Source organism: Lepus europaeus, chromosome 5, assembly GCF_033115175.1.
Source record: "Lepus europaeus isolate LE1 chromosome 5, mLepTim1.pri, whole genome shotgun sequence".
In the NCBI taxonomy this organism is placed as follows: Eukaryota; Metazoa; Chordata; class Mammalia; order Lagomorpha; family Leporidae; genus Lepus; species Lepus europaeus.
In genome coordinates this window covers 101,668,611-101,686,774 of record NC_084831.1, presented here as the reverse complement: position 1 = coordinate 101,686,774, position 18,164 = coordinate 101,668,611, and the positions used below count along the sequence as shown (strand labels likewise).

The 18,164-nt window shown below is 38.6% G+C and overlaps 1 protein-coding gene across 1 annotated transcript in view; it reads left to right on the top strand.

Moving 5' to 3' along the window:
• Positions 1–18,164, top strand: part of VAV3 (vav guanine nucleotide exchange factor 3) — a 415,772-nt gene that overhangs the window by 289,214 nt on the left and 108,394 nt on the right. The window contains exons 18-19 of the mRNA XM_062191859.1: positions 1,149–1,174; positions 6,036–6,081. Coding sequence (XP_062047843.1) covers positions 1,149–1,174; positions 6,036–6,081 — 72 coding nt within the window. The remainder of the gene's footprint in view (positions 1–1,148; positions 1,175–6,035; positions 6,082–18,164) is intronic.

The following is an 18,164-nucleotide window of genomic DNA, read 5'->3' as shown; positions in this document are numbered from 1 at the left end:
GTGGGGCTTGAAATTGACAACAGGATACAGGATTCGGCTTTTCTCCAGAAAGGTGACTTTTTGCTCATATATCTTCTGTTTCCATCATCAGAAGTAGTCCTTTAAGAAACAAACAAACAGTAAAGCAACTCTCTGTTCCATGCCCCAGGCAGTCTTGCTCTGTAAACCCGTCTGGAGCAGCTGGTCCAGTGGCAGGAGTTTTCTCTGCCAGCTCTGGCAGTGGGGCTTAGAGCCGTTTCGAGAAACACACCACTCAGCTCTCACTTGGGCCTGCCCTGCTCTCCTGATGCCCCCCTCCTCCATTGCATCTTCTCTCTGGTCATTCCTGCGAGGTCGCTTTGGATGGGAAAAGTATAGGCAAGGTGATGGTCAGTCTGGCGAAATTGTAATGTGTATTAGGGCTCCTGGCACGGGGACAGGAAGCAGAAACTCTGTCCCCTGGCTTTCCAAGGGCGGCCTGTGCTCTGCTCTTCCTTCTACCTGAAGGTCCCAGGCTTCTTTATAACTGTTAGTGAATGTCAAGAGTTGTATTGTAGGGAAAGATTGTTGTCCCTATTTATAGAAAGGTGAACTAAGGATGAAAGGAAAATTAGCATTGAAATCGAATCCTGACTCAGGGTTTTATTTCCATCTTTAAATCAGACTGTATTCCTCCTAAAATTAAAAACAAGAGTTATAGCCTCTTAATGAAAAAAAATTCATATGGAGTATAATGCACTGTGTTAAATTTGCCATTGTTCTATCAATGCACTGCCTTTGTAGATTAGTGGGTTTAGATTCTTAAGGTGAGGTGTGCATAAAGGTTTGCCTTTAGCTTTCTCTCATGCATATAAACTTAGTGCAAGCCTCTGTTTCAAGGAGCTTTATGCGGTTGAATTGACATTGCTTAATAAACAACTGAAAAAGTTAAGCATAACTGAGAAGTCATTTAGAACTATGAGTCACTTTCCTGACAAGCCAATAAGGTAAGAGAACTTGGGTTGCAAAACAATTACTAGCCCAGCCTGAGGGACCCTGGAAATATATTACAGGTATCAGTTAAGAAAACAAAGCAGTAGTGTTTTACCACGCTGCAGAGAACAAGCTAAGGTTGCTAACCAAACAAAATAACTTTACACTGACAATGCCAATTTTCACATTTGTTTCAGAACAAGGGACGCTCAAACCACCAGAGGTAAGATTAACATTTAAAAATTTTCATATAACCTTTGTATTTCAGGTTGTTTGCTAGCTTAAGCAGGTCTGAGCTTCTACAATGTTAAATGTACCTTTAAAATGAATAGAGACAGAAATGGAGCTAACAAGTACTTTTCAATGAAATGCACAAGTTAAATCAAAGGAGTTCGCACAGTTACTGTTAGGAGATCACAGGTAGAGAGAAAATGAGAATATGGAGTCTAAGGCTGTGTGTGCTATGGGACATTGAGCGTAGAAGGGTGGCTTCTCTCCAGGAAGTTGGTAGACGTGTCTTCTGTCATGAAATGTTATGCCACTGTACAGCATTTGCCGGTACTAAAGATTCCAGCATTGCTCATCTAAGGACATGGTTTCATGTTCCTAGTAGTTATCTGAGCACAAGCAAGAATAATATGTCCTATTAATCAAGTCAACATCTGATAAGTTTTCCCCTTGTTTAATACAGAGTCTGTATTGTGGTGGTTCAGAAATATGTGAATAGAGTTACCCGCTTTAGAATAAAATTAACCTAAAAAATATAAAAGAATGAACAAGATGGCAAATTCCCAGCAACCATTGCCCTGGTCATCAACCAAAAAATAACATGTTTCATACCTGAACCACCTCCCCAATCCTTTAATACCACGGCGAGAACATGAAAAAATACCATAGTAGAAAAAATTAAAATATGAAATGTGTGTGCTTAGTAATGTGAACCAAAAGTACAGTAATCTGAGAATTTCAGAATAATAAAACTGTTTACCAATTTAGTATAATTTAGTACATAACATTTATCTGTCTTTAAAAGTGGTGTCATATTAATGTTTCTAGTAAGCTAGCATTTAGATAGTTGGTTGAAAATGAAAAATATAACAAAATGCCATGTGAGGCACTTGTTTCTCCTTTTTTTGCACGGATATACAGTTAGTGTATGGAGGGTATTATGAGTATTATATGAAGAAGTTCATATTACATTCAGCTATTCAGTAAATCCATTGACTAATATCGTAGAATGTAGATGGTGACCAAGGAATGCATAACATGTTGTTTAAAAAAAAAAATAGGTCTTACAGGTTCTTTTAGGGCTAAAATAAATTTATTTTAGTATTTCATTTATATATAAATTTTTGTCAGAGCTATCAAAGTGTTTTTTAGCAGTGTCCTTTATCTTGTAAAACAGCTTTCCTGTGCTCTCCTGCACTGTTTCTTGGTTATTGAGACAGACACCTTGTCGAGCTCTGAACTCTATCTCGGTGTTCCTGAATATTTATCCTGTTAGATGTGTGTATTGTTTTTTCTACAGAAGATTATTTCATTTCATTTTAATCAAGTAACATGAAGTGGGTGTATTTACAGAAAAGGGTGGTAATAAGAAGTGGCTAATAATTTTCACAATATTAAATAGTTCACACACATTTTATGCTTAAAAGATGCATGTAAATCTCTTATGAAACGAATTAATTTTCACATTTTTTAAATGCTGCATCGGTTTTTTAATGACTTGCTTAATTTTCAAGTATAATAAGTGTAATTTTTATTTAACATGTGACTGTGCTAATAATCTCTACTAGATGGAGAAAGATAGCAAAGTCTTATATGGCCAGTATGCTAAGGAAACTTTAGTTCGGCTGAAGGCCGAAGTGTAGTAAAAGAACAGTAAGGAGCATCTCTGTCTGCTGCCTCTACCAGAAGTGTCCCTCTTTAAGGCAGACACTCAGGTGACATGCGAGTTAGCTTGGTGAACTCTGTGAGTTTCTTCTTTCCCCTCTTGACCACCATCTTTTTCTTCAGGAGCTGATTTATAGTCCCCAGGTATTTCCCTTTTAGTAACTATGATTGTGATTTTTTTTTTTTTTTATTTTTAGTTGTACGTTTGATTCTTAAGGTAGGTCCAGCTGTCCATAACCACGGGTCCTGGGCCTCCATCAGCACACCCAAGGTGTTCATCTCAGGTCACTTTCAAGAGAGGACTCTTAGAAACTCCCTCTGACTCCAAGAAAGTTTATCATTACATATCTCTTTAACAACTTTGAATTCATTCCTTAACACAGGCTAGAACAGGTAGAAGGAGCAAAGCTGGCTTACTTGCCTAGTTGGGAAAATCAATAGAGAATTCACTTAATCCCCAAAGAGGCAAGAAGAGAGACAGAGATTTGTGGATGATGAAGATATTTTTGTTGTTGTTGTTGTTTTTAGAGAAAGACAAGTTAATAGATAACGAAGCACGAAATAACTATTAATTCCTTATAAAGATAGGATTGGTGTTTCCCTGCCTTCTATTTAGATCAAAGGCAATTGAGAGGCCCTGAACATGGATTCTCACGGTCACTGAGTTGTAGTCGAGAGCTCCAGAGATGGCGTACATGTGTCCTCCTCTCCTCCCTCCCCCTGCTGGGCCAATGGCCTGTACAGCTCTGTCCTAGGCCTTAGAGCATGTGGCTGTCAAAGGGAGTAGGAACAAGGATGACAGAATGACAATTAAAGTTTGTGTTTTGAAATTGTTTAAAACATATTCCAAATGTTTGCAATATAAAATACTTCTTAGGTTCTTTTAAACAATAGTAAATCTCAAACTCCCCAAATAAACACTGTCTAAGTAACCCAAATTATTTAAAATATATATTAGATATATTTGTATATACACATCTTCTGTACACCAGATCAGAGTTCATTTTCCAACCTATCCATCCTGCAGAAAAGTTTCTCTTTTCAGGTGACTGATTTTCAGTGATTTTTTTTCAGACAAAAGAACCTAAAACAAGACATAGATTTAGTAGAAGAATTTATCCTTCATTTGAATTTAAGCATTCAAGATGCATAAAGTTACTAATGATCATAATAAACTTAATAATCATAATAAGCTTAATAATGCTTCCCATGTGGCAGAGACTTTTCCAAGCACTTCCCATAAATGGTTTAATTCTCACAAGCCCCTAGGAAGTATTATTATCATTCCCATTTTGTAGATGAGGAAGCTGAGGTACAGACATGTGAAGTGCTCACAGTCAAGCAGTGCCAAGTGGTAGTATTTTCGTTTTTTTTTTATTTAATAAATATAAATTTACAAAGTACAACTTTTGAATTATAGCGGCTTTTCCCCCCATAACTCTTGCATTTGAACTTAGCTAGTCTTGTTCTAGAATCCGTTCTTAGAATAATCACATTTTCGTTGCCTTGCTTACTGATAAAGAAAATATAGAGGTGCTCTTGAACACAGTTCTCCTTTTCATGTTTTAAATGTATAGTGTCTCCATATGCTTGTCTGGGGATTCTAGGAGTCAGAACAAAAGGCTGACCGCTTTCCTAGCCTTCCAAGCACTTTAAGAGTGGAAGGTATCAGATGAGCAGAGAGACAGCTTCTATGGCATGGTAAGGTGGTGGTGGGAGATGTAGGGAGTAGCATCCACATACCCACCTCAGGTATTTTCCTGTTGAAAATATTCTCAGTTGTGTGACCTCCTTTGTATCAAGAGCTCCGAGATTTTTCTATAACATTTCAGGAAGACCAGAGTTTTTCTCTGCAGGCAGTTTCCTTTCATGTTAACAGATCGAACCTGCAGCTCCTCACACTTCCCCTCTCCAGGCCTTGGCCACCAAGAAGCCCCAAGCACCATTTTCCTCTCCCTCACAGCGACTCTTGTTGATGGTTTCTAGTCCAGCTATCCATCTCACTCCACATGGCTGCAATGGCCATTTTTACAATCCTATTCTTTTTTTTTTTTTTTTTTAAATATAAATCCAGTTTGGAAGTAGTTGGGGGTAAAAACAAAAATCATGTTTCAAAAATTCCTCCAGTTTGCTTTCACGAGAGATCCTGAGAATCTGCAGGATCTGGTTGGAGGCTGAAAGCCTCCAGTTCAGCCATTTACTCTGGGTATGCAGGCAGCAGCAGAAGAGTCCCTGAGAACCATCTGTGGATAACGTGGGATGGATAACGTGTGTTTGGCAAAGCCAAGTGTGCTGAATAAAACCAAGTCTCCATATACAGGTGCAGACCCCCTACACATAAAAAGAAACACACTCTTGCAAAAATCTGAATTATATCATAGTCATAGAGTCAGCATTTCATCCATTTGTATTATACAGTGTGAAATTCAAGTCCTTAATTAGTGAGATTACCAGAGTTCTGAGGTGGGAATGAACCTCATGTTTGTGAAATCCAATGTGTAACAATGCATTTCCAAAGATTTAAAGTCTCTTGTATCTTCTCTCTTTTGTAATTCTTCTGTAATGCACAGTGTTTCTTACGGATTTCTTTTCTGTATTAAAGTTTCACTTTTCTATGGTTCACAAGCTGTGTTTCTGTTTTGCTTTGTCAAAGTATTCAGAAACAACTGGTTCATAATTAAAACACCCTTATCATTTCAATGTTGGCTAAAATCAGGGCTTCAGATCTTAGTTTTGAGGCTGTATCCTTTTTTCAGTCTCTGGTCCATCTAGCCCCACAAATAGCTGAGTTTGAGTTTTTCGAGACGAGTTGAAGGCTGTTGCTCGTATATCATTGCTGAGAATGTTTTCTAGCCAAGAACAGTGGTCTGAGCTGTGTTTGTTCCTGTAGTCACAGGTACTTAAAAAAATGAAGTCATGATATCTGGAGTTTGTAAACAAAAAGATTTCTTTGTCTTAGTGTTATATCAACAACTTATCAAATGTAATGGCATTCATGTGGAGGATCAATTAGAAAAACAAAAAGTTAAATTATAAAAATGAACATTAAAAACCCATTTTGAACAAATTTAGTCATGCTTTTAGTTGGAAAAAGTGCAGCATTCCTTCCAAAGTATTAGAAGTTATACAATTTAATGTTACCCAATCACTAATATATCTTTATTTTGCTTTGTATTACCTTTTTTGCACAGAAACGGACCAATGGACTCCGGAGAACTTCCAGACAGGTGGACCCAGGTGTGTTTCTGATTATGTGCCCTATGATCATGACTTTAGTTAAGATGCCTCCATTCCATACCTGAGTGCCTTGGGTTGATGCCAGCCTGCAGCTTTTGACTCCAGCTTTCTGTTAGTACAGACCCTTGCAGGCAGCAGTAATGGCTAAAGTAATTTAGTCCCTGAAAGTACATGGAAAGTGTTACAGGCAGGCATATTGTTGGCCTTTGTTCTTACAGTTTGGTATATACTGTGAGACCAGAAAGCTGCCGTCTAAAGTGTAAATCATTCACAGGATGAGTAAGCCGCATACAGTACCACACTTTTCTACCATCAGCAGCTGGCTATTTGCTTTCTGAACAGCCTCAGGGTGCCTGGTGAATGCTAACATACCCAGCACCCCTTCCCTGCTCCATCCTTACAAGTCTGGTAAGAAAATCAACTAGCAAGCTGACACTTCAAGGTTAACATTTTCTAGGGGAGTAGGAGAAAGAATAAACTTTGGGAAAATATCTTGATCCTGTATGTGTGCTGTGTTACAGTAGAAGCATGCTGAACAAGTGCCTTCTCAGGAGACCGATTATTTGCAGAAAATATTCAGTGTTTTCTATTTAACATGGCGAGGTTTGCCCTGCCCTTATTTTAGTATAATTATTTTTTTTGTCCATTGAGCAATGCCACCTTCCATAGTTTACTTACCAAATATTTTGTTATATATATGTTCCTATTATTGTGGGTTAAAGGTATTCCCAGCTAAAGGGCTCTAAATGTATGAACTTGATAACAAAGTAAATGGAAGATGAGACGCAGAGTACCCTTGCTGAGAAGTAATCTGGAGTCTGTCTTTTGTTTTGTTTTCTCATCATAAGCAGTGTTCACCTAGTTGTAAAGTTTAGTTTTCAAAGCATTATAGCTTCTAACTGAAACCACACCCATGGTGGCCATGCCAGTTTATGAGCTATCTGGGGTTTATGGGAGCTTTGTTGCCTCTGGCTAGAAATTGCCTCACTTGTGTTCTGAGATCAGTTTAAATCTTTTAACTATAGAACAAAATTAAGGCTATTAAAAAATAAGGGTCTGGTTTAGTTTTTAATAGTTCTAGCTTTCCCAAGACAATAGTCTCTGCGGAGGACTTTGCAATAATATTTAGAAGAGACTTCCTCTATTCTGTTTAATAGGAGTGTATGGCTATGAATATGAGGGATTTTTTCTTATTTTGTATGATTTGTAGTATTTTTGTTTCAGAAAATCAACCTTTATAGATGCTATATTTTAAGTGTCTTTTATTTCTCCTATGGGCATTTTTATTTAGTCCATTTCTCTCCAGGGAAATGCATTTCTATATTTTTAGTGTCAGTTGAAACATTTGACTCTTAACAATATATTTTATGGCCAAAGCTTTTTAGAATCCTGTAGATTATTTAAAGCGAAGTATAATGAACTCATGTTATAAATACACAAAGCTGACCAGTAATAAATTTATATGCCCTTATCCTAAAGATGATGGCTTTATATAAGTGCAGCTCTCCTGATATTTCTATTTGTCTAAAGATTTTAGAACTTCATGAAGTATAAAGTTACAAATAAAAAAGAAACACTGCTATATGTTTTGTCCTTAGAATATATTATGTTTTAATAGGTATAATAAATATTATCAATGTATTTTTAGTTTTTCCACATTTCTAAGCCAAAAAGTCAAAAATAGTTGGTGATCTTGCATCTTGAAGCAACTGGAGGTGTAACACCTTCTTCTTCCTTTTGCTATTTTCGATGTAGGCTAAAATTATATGATTAGGACTGGTTGACTTTCCCCTCAACCTTTTCTGATGCCAAGTTGCTGGGTTTCTCTGTTCAAAGTTAACCAGTGCTTAATGACCATCTTGTATTGCTGCTGATGTGACTGTTGTCTAACAGATTACCACAGTTGTGTGGGAGATGTTTCACCCACAGTGTTTACACAGGGATTAGTACAGTTGAAGCTGCATGGACAAAGTGCCTCCAAGGTGTATTAATTGTTGTTAGTACTCTCATTGTTGAAGTGCTTTGATTTTCCTCTACAGTTTACTTAGTAGACATTTCCAAGACTGAATATGCTGATGGTCTTCTAGAGCCTCAGGGTGGGTTGTAGGAAAAATAAAATTAAGCCATTTCAGAGGCTAGGTATAAGCACTTCATAGGGTCTGAATTTCAGAGCCATGGACAAATATAAACTACATATCTTCTCCATAGACCTTTGTGTCAGAAAGGACTTTGAGGCACAGTTTTGTGGATAGTAGGAGCTTAATTAATCCTGTTACATGACAGAGTGGGTGTTTGACCCAGTAATTACGACGTCTACATTCCATACCAGAGTGCTTTGGTTTGATGCCAGCCTCCGTGTGTTGACTCCAGCTTCCTGCTAATACAGCCCTTAGAGGCAGTAGTGATGGCTAAAATAGTTGGATCTCTGTCGTGCATTTGTGAGAACTGGATTGAGTTTCTACCTGTAGCACCAACCTAGTCCAGCCCTGGCTGTTTTGGGCATTTGGGATGTGAAACAGCAGATGAAAACACCCTCTCTGTGTCTCTGCCTTGGTGTGTCTTTCTCTTTCTCAGATAACACAAGTGTGAGGTGTTTTTTTTTTTTTTTTAATTTTTCACGTGGATTAATGATTGTATGCGTTGTCTCTCTTGCTTTCTAAATCCATCCTGCTGGTGTCCTCGTGGGACGCTGGTGGAATCTGCTGATGGTAGGATGGCTCTGATCCACATTCGCTGGGCTTGGGACCAGATGTAGCTGTTTGCTTGCAGTTTGGCCTTTGGCACTTTGCCTCCTTTCTCTCTGCTGTAGTTTGCTCATTTGCAAAAGGAATTTCATAGCAGCATCTGCCTTGAAAAGTTGTTGTGAGCATTGCATGAGTTAATAGACGTAAAGCACTTTTGAAAGTGTCCAGTAGGTAGTGAATGCTACGTAGTGGCAATTATTATACTAAGTAGTGTGTGTTGCAGCATGTTTAGTGCTGAACATTTTATCATGTTAAGATCAATAATGTTTAACAGTTATTTCTTTGCAAGTAAATCCCGAGTTTTATGTTGCATTTCCATTGAGGTTATATAATCACAGTCATATTCAGATTTGCTCTTATTCTCTTCTTTGCAGGCTTCCATAAGCTTTTGCTTACTCTTACTAGTAGGCACAACCAATGGTGATGGTTGGGAGTTTTCTGGTGAAATTATTAGATTGTGGTTGCAATAAACAAAAACTCCCAAGGCAGAAAGTGTATGTTGTGAAATTCTATTCAGACTCAAGAAAGATGTAAACTGTAGGTTTACATTCTGGGTTGTTAATGTACTTAAAACATTCCCTTTGTTGGGCCTAATTTTTGGCATAGCAGTTAAGATGCCACTTGGGTCACCTGCATTCAATGCCGAGTGCTTAGGTTCCAGCTCCCTTCTAAGGTGCACAATGGGAGGCAGCCGGTGATGGCTCAAATAATTGAATCCCTGCCACCCACATGGGAGACGTGGATTGGGTTCTGACTTCAGCCTTCAGCCTGCCCCAGTCCCGGCCATTGCAGACATTTGGAGAGTGAACCAGTGGATGGTAATTCTGTGTGCCGCTCTCTTTGCCTCTGAAGTGAATGAATAAAAATAAAAATAAGAACATTCATTTGGTAAGAGAAAAACTTTTTATTCATAATGGTATTAGTCTTTATACACAATAGTTGCAGATTGCTTTGCTCTGTAGTTTTTCTTGTGCTTTGTGCTAAGAAATTTATCAACTTTTAATCTTGACTGCTTTTATAAAAATAGTAACGTGTTAGATGCAAATTTGGGTGGCTCGTTCGTATTTCTTAAATTTAGCAAGGTATTTTCATGAGTTTGTGAGTTTCTTCCTGAGACAGATGTTGATAACAGGAAAACAGCACTTGTAACAGATCAATTATTTCAGGAACACGAAGGTGCTAGGCCTTTTTCAAGAACATGAGATCATAAATCTCAAGAAAATCTTAGCACTCAAGGTCAGAGTTACCAATTAAATTTTAATACTGAGCTTTAAAATTTCCCTGTTATCTGTGTTAGAAGATGCAAGATGTATATCAGTTTGCATGTGTCAGATCTATGTACCAGGGCATATGTCATTTTTTTCAATTTTAGACAATTGCAAAATTGTCTTTTATTTGTGGATCTCATAGCATCTTGTATTTAAGTCCACAGCCACTAGCTTTTAAAATATTCAAACTATTGTTCTGTGCTGTATTGCCTAAAGATTAGATGCAGTAGAAATTTTTAGGTAGATTACTGCCTTTCTGATCTGAAGTTTCTTATGTGATTTGTGATAACCTTGAATAGTAAATGGGCAGATAACAGTTAAATTGATGAGTTCTTTCTGAGAGTTGGTGCTTTCCATGTGCTCATTGTTAAATTCTTGTTTACAAAGAGATACTTGTGGCTTAGAAATGCTGTCTTGTTCATTAAGGAGGAGATGCCTTAACCTTTTCTTGGTAGAGACATCCTGAAAGATCATCCCCTTTCAAGTAGGTAGGATTGATATATATCACCATACCTATCTGTTCTTGTCTGAAGAATGGCATTTAAGAAATCTCTTTCATGACCAACTTCATATCTTATATGACATTAACCATAGTGATGTCATTGATTTTAAAACAAGACCCCTCTCCACAAGGAATTTATGTTCTGCCTACGAAAGGAATAGATAAAGGCACAAAGTTTTAATTGCATATATGCATATGTATAAATGCATATATAAAACATTTAATATTATGTTTCATATAACTCTGTTGTGAAATAACATTGTTTTAAAAATAGTAGTCTGAAAGCCGTCACCGCGGCTCACTTGGCTAATCCTCCACCTGCTGCGCCGGCACCCTGGGTTCTAGTGCTGGTTGGGGTGCCGGATTCTGTCCTGGTTGCTGCTACAGCTCTCTGCTGTAGCCTGGGAAGGCAGTGGAGGATGGCCCAAGTCCTTGGGTCCTCTACCCGCATGGAAGACCAGGAGGAAGCACCTGGCTCCAGGCTTCGGATCCGTGCAGCGTGCCGGCCAACGGAAGGAAGACCTTTCCCTCTGTCTCTCCCTCTGTCTAACTCTGCCTTTCAAAAAAAAATAGTAATCTGATAATCATGTAAAAGATCTACACATACTAAGTACAAAAAAAGCAAAATGAACTGAAAAAGAGACAAATGTGGGCTCAAATTGCTTTTAAGCTGAGTTATTTACAGATGTTTTCATTAATAAAAATATACGTTATTTTGTTGGTTTATTTTATTAAATTATAATTTAATACAGTCTAAATAGAATTTTTAGGTTCTTTTACATTTGTTTTTAAATGGAATATCAATTTTCTCCCTAGAGGAATTTTATAATTTAGTCTCCAAATAGAAAAAAGAGAAAAATAGCAACCTAGTATTTTATTTAAAGGACTGGTATAAAAATACATTTTCCTTTTTTTGTATGAGGGAAGCAAACATACATTTTTGAAAGTTTTAGTAAATGAGCTTTTGTCTATAATAGATAAGTAATAAAGTTCCATAGATTATAATATTTCCATATTAATCAGTGAAATCTATTTCTGTCTTTTCTGTCACCTCCAAAACTAATTTCTCATCACATATAAATCCTAATCTAAATATTGGGAGCATAATTGTAAATGTGTAAAAATGTATTTCACATTGAAAGAAATGAACTTGATAGAAACTGGGACAGTAGAACCCAGTGATTAAGATTCATTGCAGAAAAATGAGAAATGCAAGCTGTGAGCGAAGGCTGGGGAGCATGCTCTGGATTTTAAAATAGCTGATTTTCCCCCCAGCTTCTATTAAGCTAGGAACAGTAAGACTAGTTTTGCACTAAGGCAGTTGATCCCCTCGTAGTTATTTTCGGGGCTACTGTTCTAATTCCCTTTACCATGATAGCAGATTTCTGAAATGAGCATCACAGCCTCTGGCTCGCATCTTTTCTGGTTTGAGGAGGATTTATTTCTCCCTTTCAGGGCTCATTTGGAGTTCACAAAAAGATCTCTACTGCTGCCATCTGGCAGGTCTGTACACGCCGTGCCAAGCCAGTGTTTTCCTAATACTGCTCGGGTACCTTTGGAGTAGAAAGGAAAGGGGAGGCGAGTATTTGAAAATGTACATGGGGTGCTTTTCTGTGGAAAACATAGCATCAGTAATGTGACTATTGAGATAACAAAACATTTGGATTGTTATATACAGAGACTACTTCTGGGTCACTAATGTAGTTTCTGTTATTACAGTAATTATGTCTTTAGACGATAGTGTGTATCTGTTAAATATTTAGAAAAGCATTCTGAAAAGAAAGTCTTAAACCTAGTGAGTTACTTTGAACATTAATCATTGATAAAAATGGCCCTTCCTTAGGATATAAAATATAGCTTGGACTACTTCCTTTGCTATCTCTATAGCCATGCTAGTGTAAATTTGCCCATTTTGGAAGAAAAAGAATGTGCCATGTAATGCTAAGTAACATAGAAACTTAAAAAATTTTGTGTGCTCTATATGATGAACAACCTCTGAGAGCCAGGTAACCTTGTTTCAAACTTAGTTTTAAGGTAACAAAAATGAAAGAAACCAGCTAGATCAAAACACATTGGCTTTCAATAACAATATTTGATGTAAGTAACATCCAACTTATATAACGAGAGAGAAATTGATAAAGTAATCCTTAGTAGCATAAACAGTTACATGGATCTGTTTTCTGTTACTCTAAGAATATACCTGAGGTAGCTAAGTTGTGAAGACAAAAAGTTCATTTTGTACACAATATCAGGTGGCCCCATTAGTTTGGCCTCTGATGAAGGTAGTAGGTAGCAGTGGCAGAGCAATATGGAGAAAGGATCACATGGCAAGCAAGGAGAGGCTGGACACAGGCTCAGGCTTCTACAGCAACCCTGTCATTGGAACTACCTGGCAGATTCCCCCACCTCCAATGACCAAAGGACGTCTACAGACCATACTTAAGCTTCCACACCCTTAGTACCATTAAGTTATAACTTTGGAGTTTAAAGTCCTGCATGAATTGTGTGTGTTGTGTGTGTGTGTGTGTGGTGGGGTAAATCATATTCAAACCATAGCAACAGTCCATGTTCTTATTAATATATAATATATATTCTTATCCATATACAAATGGTGAAGATTGTTCTCAAATTAATTAGAACATTGGAGTGCAGTTTGTAGAATTCTGTCAGGATGACTCATATTGGCAATTAGTATCTTTTAGTATATTGAAATCAAGTTGACTTTTAAAATTTTAATTTGAGAAAAAAGAAAAACTTATATTACTTTCTCCTCAGTTTTTTCAAAGATTTATTATCTGGAAGGCAGAGTTATATAGAGTGAGATATAGGGGGAGGCAGAGAGAGATCTTCCATCTGCTGGTTCACTCCCAAATGGTCACAACGGCCAGTGTTGGACCAGACCGAATCCAGGAGCCAGGAGGTTTTTTTACTGGTTTCCCATGTGGGTGCAGGGGCCCAAGTGCTTGGGCCCTCTTCTACTGTTTTTCCCAAGCCATTAGCAGGCAGATGGATTGGAAGTGGAGCAGTGGGTAGAACCGGCACCCATATAGGATGCTGGCATCACAGGCAGTGGCTTTACCCACTTTAATGCCAGCCCCCTCCTCATTGTTTCTACAGACTGTTTTTCTTTTGAGACTGACTTTTTCTGGGTAGATGTTATAAATATACGGATCTTTCTCTGTCTTTGAGGGGCTTGGAACTGTTGCAGAGATAAGACATGCAAACATAACATGTTAAATTGGTAATATTTGTAGTAGCTGATGAACCAACCAAGTATATTGTGTAGATTGTGAATGGTGTAGTTGAGTATCAAGATAGATGAGGGAGAATTCATTGTGGATTGAAGAATGACACAAGACAAAGAGGCAAAATATCTAATGGATACACTAGTAAATGTCAGTTTATAAGAACTAGAGATGTGTAAGTGAAGTTACCAGTCTGTTGCCAGATTCGAGTCAATTCACTTCTATATTAGGGTATCAGCCAGTAGGCTTTTGTTTGTCAAGTGACATAAACACATTCCAAACTAGTTTATTTTTTAAAGAGGGAGAGGAGAGCAAGGGTCTAGTGACTCAGGTAACCGGAAAGTCTGGAGTGTTTTTGCTTCAAGCAGAGTGGACACAGGATCTTGAGTGATGCCATCACAGTTTGGTTTTTCCCTATATCTCAGTTTTCCTTTCCTCTCTGTTGACTTCCTATCAGCAGGCACCTCAGGCAAGTTTGTCACATTTAGAGGCAAAGGTGTCCATTAGCAACTCTCAGTGTACAAGGGTAATTCAAAACTTTCATGGAAAATCTGAATTAAAAGATGTTCATTTGGATGCAAAAAACTTTGGAAATCTAGGCGTAGTTTTTTTGAAATACACATTTTCCACATTATCTCACATATGCATGGATTTCATAGCTAGTGAACCCATAGAAAAATAGAATACCCTTTTCCAAGTAAATATAGCAAAAATCCCAAAGAGTGCTTTGATTAGCCCAGCGTAGCCCCTGTGCTCATCTCTAAAGCAGTTGCTGCAGCCAGGGCATCCCGAGATTGGTCAACCTGGCTTCTATGCCCACTTTCAAGATGGGGCGTGAAGCTGACCTAGCCTGTCCTAGGGGCTTTATTTTCTGTAAATTCTGTCAGAATAGGGAAGGACAACAGAGGAGTGTGGTTTGACATTTCAGCTATTTATCCTTGAGCACACTGGGACTGTTTTCCACCTCTCCTATCTTGTCTTTTTTCTACTTGCAGGCTCTTCTGTTTGTTTTCTAGTATCAGAAGAGGTAAAGCTGGAGTAATATACCTAAAACAGGGACCGGAGATTCCCAACAAAGGCCCGCTCCAACTAGTAATGGTTTTCTTATCACATGTTTGATCTCCTTTTAACTGTCCTTGCACCAGAAACATGAAGTTGATGGCCTGCTCTGAATGCAGCTGCTGTGTTTCTAGGAAGAGAGAACTCCCTTGTTCTCTTTCTCGTTCACATTACTATGTGTTGGTCCCCATCTTATTAGGGATCTGAGGAAACAGGACCCCACACGGCAGATCTGGTGGGGTCAGGAGGAAGGGAAGGTGTTCTCCCAGCTGCAGGGCCAGCATGAGAATGCTGGAGAGCCCGAAGCTCAGCCTGCAGGCATCAACGTGGGCCACAGCCTGCCTCTGTGCAATGAAGGAGTCATGAGAAAAGCGAGAGGAGGACAGGGTTTAGTTTTGTTTGCATGAATCACTTTAACATCAGCACTGTGAATGGCCAGGGGCAGTCACGTACAGTAGTTTAGTCTAAGGCAGGGGTGGGGAACCTTTGTTCTCTTTATTCTTCCAAGGGCCATGTGGATATTTATAACATCATTCGTGAGCCATACAAAATTATCAACTCAAAAATTAGCCTGCCATCGATGTACTGCGTTTTGAGTCCTGCTGTGGTTGCCTTGGAGTGGCCAGACCAAATGATTTTGCAGGCCACGTAAGGCCCATGGGCCAGACGCTCCCCACCCCTGGGAAGGGCTGGCTCTGCAGTGGCATTGACCTGGGTTTGTGTCCTGCCCCTCTACTTATTGGTTGTATAATCTCAGGTAAGTAAACGTGTCTTTTCATGTCTAAAATGGGGGTATTTGTAGCCACCACCAGTAGTGTCCTCATGAAGATTGAGATGTCAGGTAAGCCATTCATCAACAAACACTGGCACATCCTAAGTTCTCTGTGAATGATGGTGATAGTGATTGCTACAACACATACAAGAACAAATCAAAACACCTGTGTTAGTTTTTTTTTTTTTTCTGTTTAGTATGTTACCATACATTTAAAGCCTAAAATAACCCACATTTATTGTCTCATTTCCTATGTGTCAGATAGCTTGGCCTGGCTTAGTTGGGTTCTGTACTTCAAGGTTTCTCATAAAACCTCACATAAAGTGTTGGCCAGGGCTAGAGCTCATATGAAGGCTCGACTTGGGCAGAGTCTGCTTCCAAATTCACTGGCATAGATGCTGCAGGGATCTCTTCCATTTGGACTGTAGAAATCAGGGCCCCAGTGCCTGTCACACTGCTCACCGGAGGCTGTGCTCAGTTCTTAACTATTGGGGCAGGCTTCATCAGACTGTGGCAGCGAGATGCAAATTAAAATCTCACACAGGGAGTGGGCATTTGGCACAGTGCTTAAAATGGTTCTTGGGACACTCTCGTCCCATGTCCGAGGGCCTGGGTGTGAGTCCTGGCTCTGCTCCTGACTCTGCCTTTCTGCTGATGTCACCCTGGGAGGCAGTAAGTGAAGTACTTGGGGCCCTGCCCCCCACTTAGGAGAGCCAGACTGAGTTCTTGGCTGTTGACTTTGGCCCCAAAATAAATAAAACAGATAAAAAATTCAAAAGCTTTTGTAACACAGTCATGGAAGTGCCGTCCTATCATTTGTGCTGTCTTCCATTGGTTAGAAGGATGTGACAGGTCTTCCATGCAGGGAAGGGAATTAACTGAGGCTATGAGTATCAGGAGGCAGACATCTTGGGATTTCTCAGCAGAGGAAACCACAGCTCTGGAGGGTTAAGTAATTTTCCCAGGATCACACAGCTCCTACCAAGTCCCAAGCTTTATTGCAATGTATTTGGCTCCAAAGCCTTTATCCTCCCAGGGATCTAATGTGTGCCCTACTTGTGCCACGCTTTGGATAGAGAAAAGCCTGTTCCTGTGGTCTAGCAGTATAGCAGTATAGCATGTGCAAGTTAGCAGTGGGATCTTGTCTGCTTTAAAGAATTCCTTAGAGGCTGCTGTAACCAAGCAAATTTATGGGTGATTTTATTTTATGCATTGTTAATTTTGAAAATGTTAATCTGAAATTGCTACAATATTTCAATTAATTTGGACGATTAAAACTTAGCACTAGAAGAATTCCAGTAGAAGATAAGGCAGCTAATTAGAGGTTCTGAGACAAACAACTGTAGACACTGGCACTGAAACATGCTGGGTGGATGACACCCAGCAGAACTCACTCTGCTTAGCAGCTTTGAAATGGAAAGGTTTCCTGGCAGTCTAAATATTAAAGTTGAAAGCAACTGAATTTTTCAAAAAAACATTTTATGGAATTAACTGTGTAAACTAATATATAGTATTTAAATATTGTGCTATTCTGAAAAAGCGGTTTCAGATTGTTTTGCATTGTTGCAATAAAAATAATAGGTAAGTATTGTCGTCCAAGTATTATTTAAAGGTGATGCAACATATTTTTAAAAACATAATTTTATTTGATAAACTAGAATTTTGCCTTATAAAATTAACTCTAAAAATTTCAGAAAATACAAGACAGTATAGAAAAATTCCCTGGACAAATTGCCTATAATCCCATCAGATTGTCACCCTTGAACACTTTATTCTGTTTAACATTTTTACCTAGTACCTTTGTGTTTATGAAATATCTGCATTTTCAGTGTTGTATTCTACTTTTGTCACTAACTGTTTCATGAGCCTATTTGTTTATTTATTTGTCCATTCAACCATTTGACAAATACACAGACTCGGTGGTAAACTTACAAGAGTGGAAAAGATGTGTTTTCTCTTACACAGCACGCAGCATCCCAGAGCAAAGGTAACAGTGAAGACTGGGGAAATACAGGAGGCAGTGACTCAAAGGAGCACATGCAGAGTGGTTTTAGCCTGGTGTGGTATTTGACATGAGTCCCTAGTTTACACTGTCACGAGTGCTACTTCCAGGGTCATCTGCCCATGTGAATGGTTGTTATTTACGACTGAAGTCAGAGGAAGAATTTCTGGGTCAAAGCATAGGTACTGGATGTATATGACCAGACTACCAACTTGCCCTTTAGAAATGTGGCCCTGCTGTATTTCCCCATCATTATCGACCCAAGAATATGTTACGTCCTATGCTTACTCAACAGTTTTGTTCTTTTTATTTTAAGTCATTTGCTATTCATGTCATAGTACTAATGTTTCTCAACTTGTGATGAGGTCACATCTTGATTAAACCTATTGCAAATGGAAAATACTATAGGTCTGATATCCCACTGAGCATAAATAACACAGTGCGCATCATAGCTTAGGAATATGGTACACCACATAGTATTGGTGTTTACC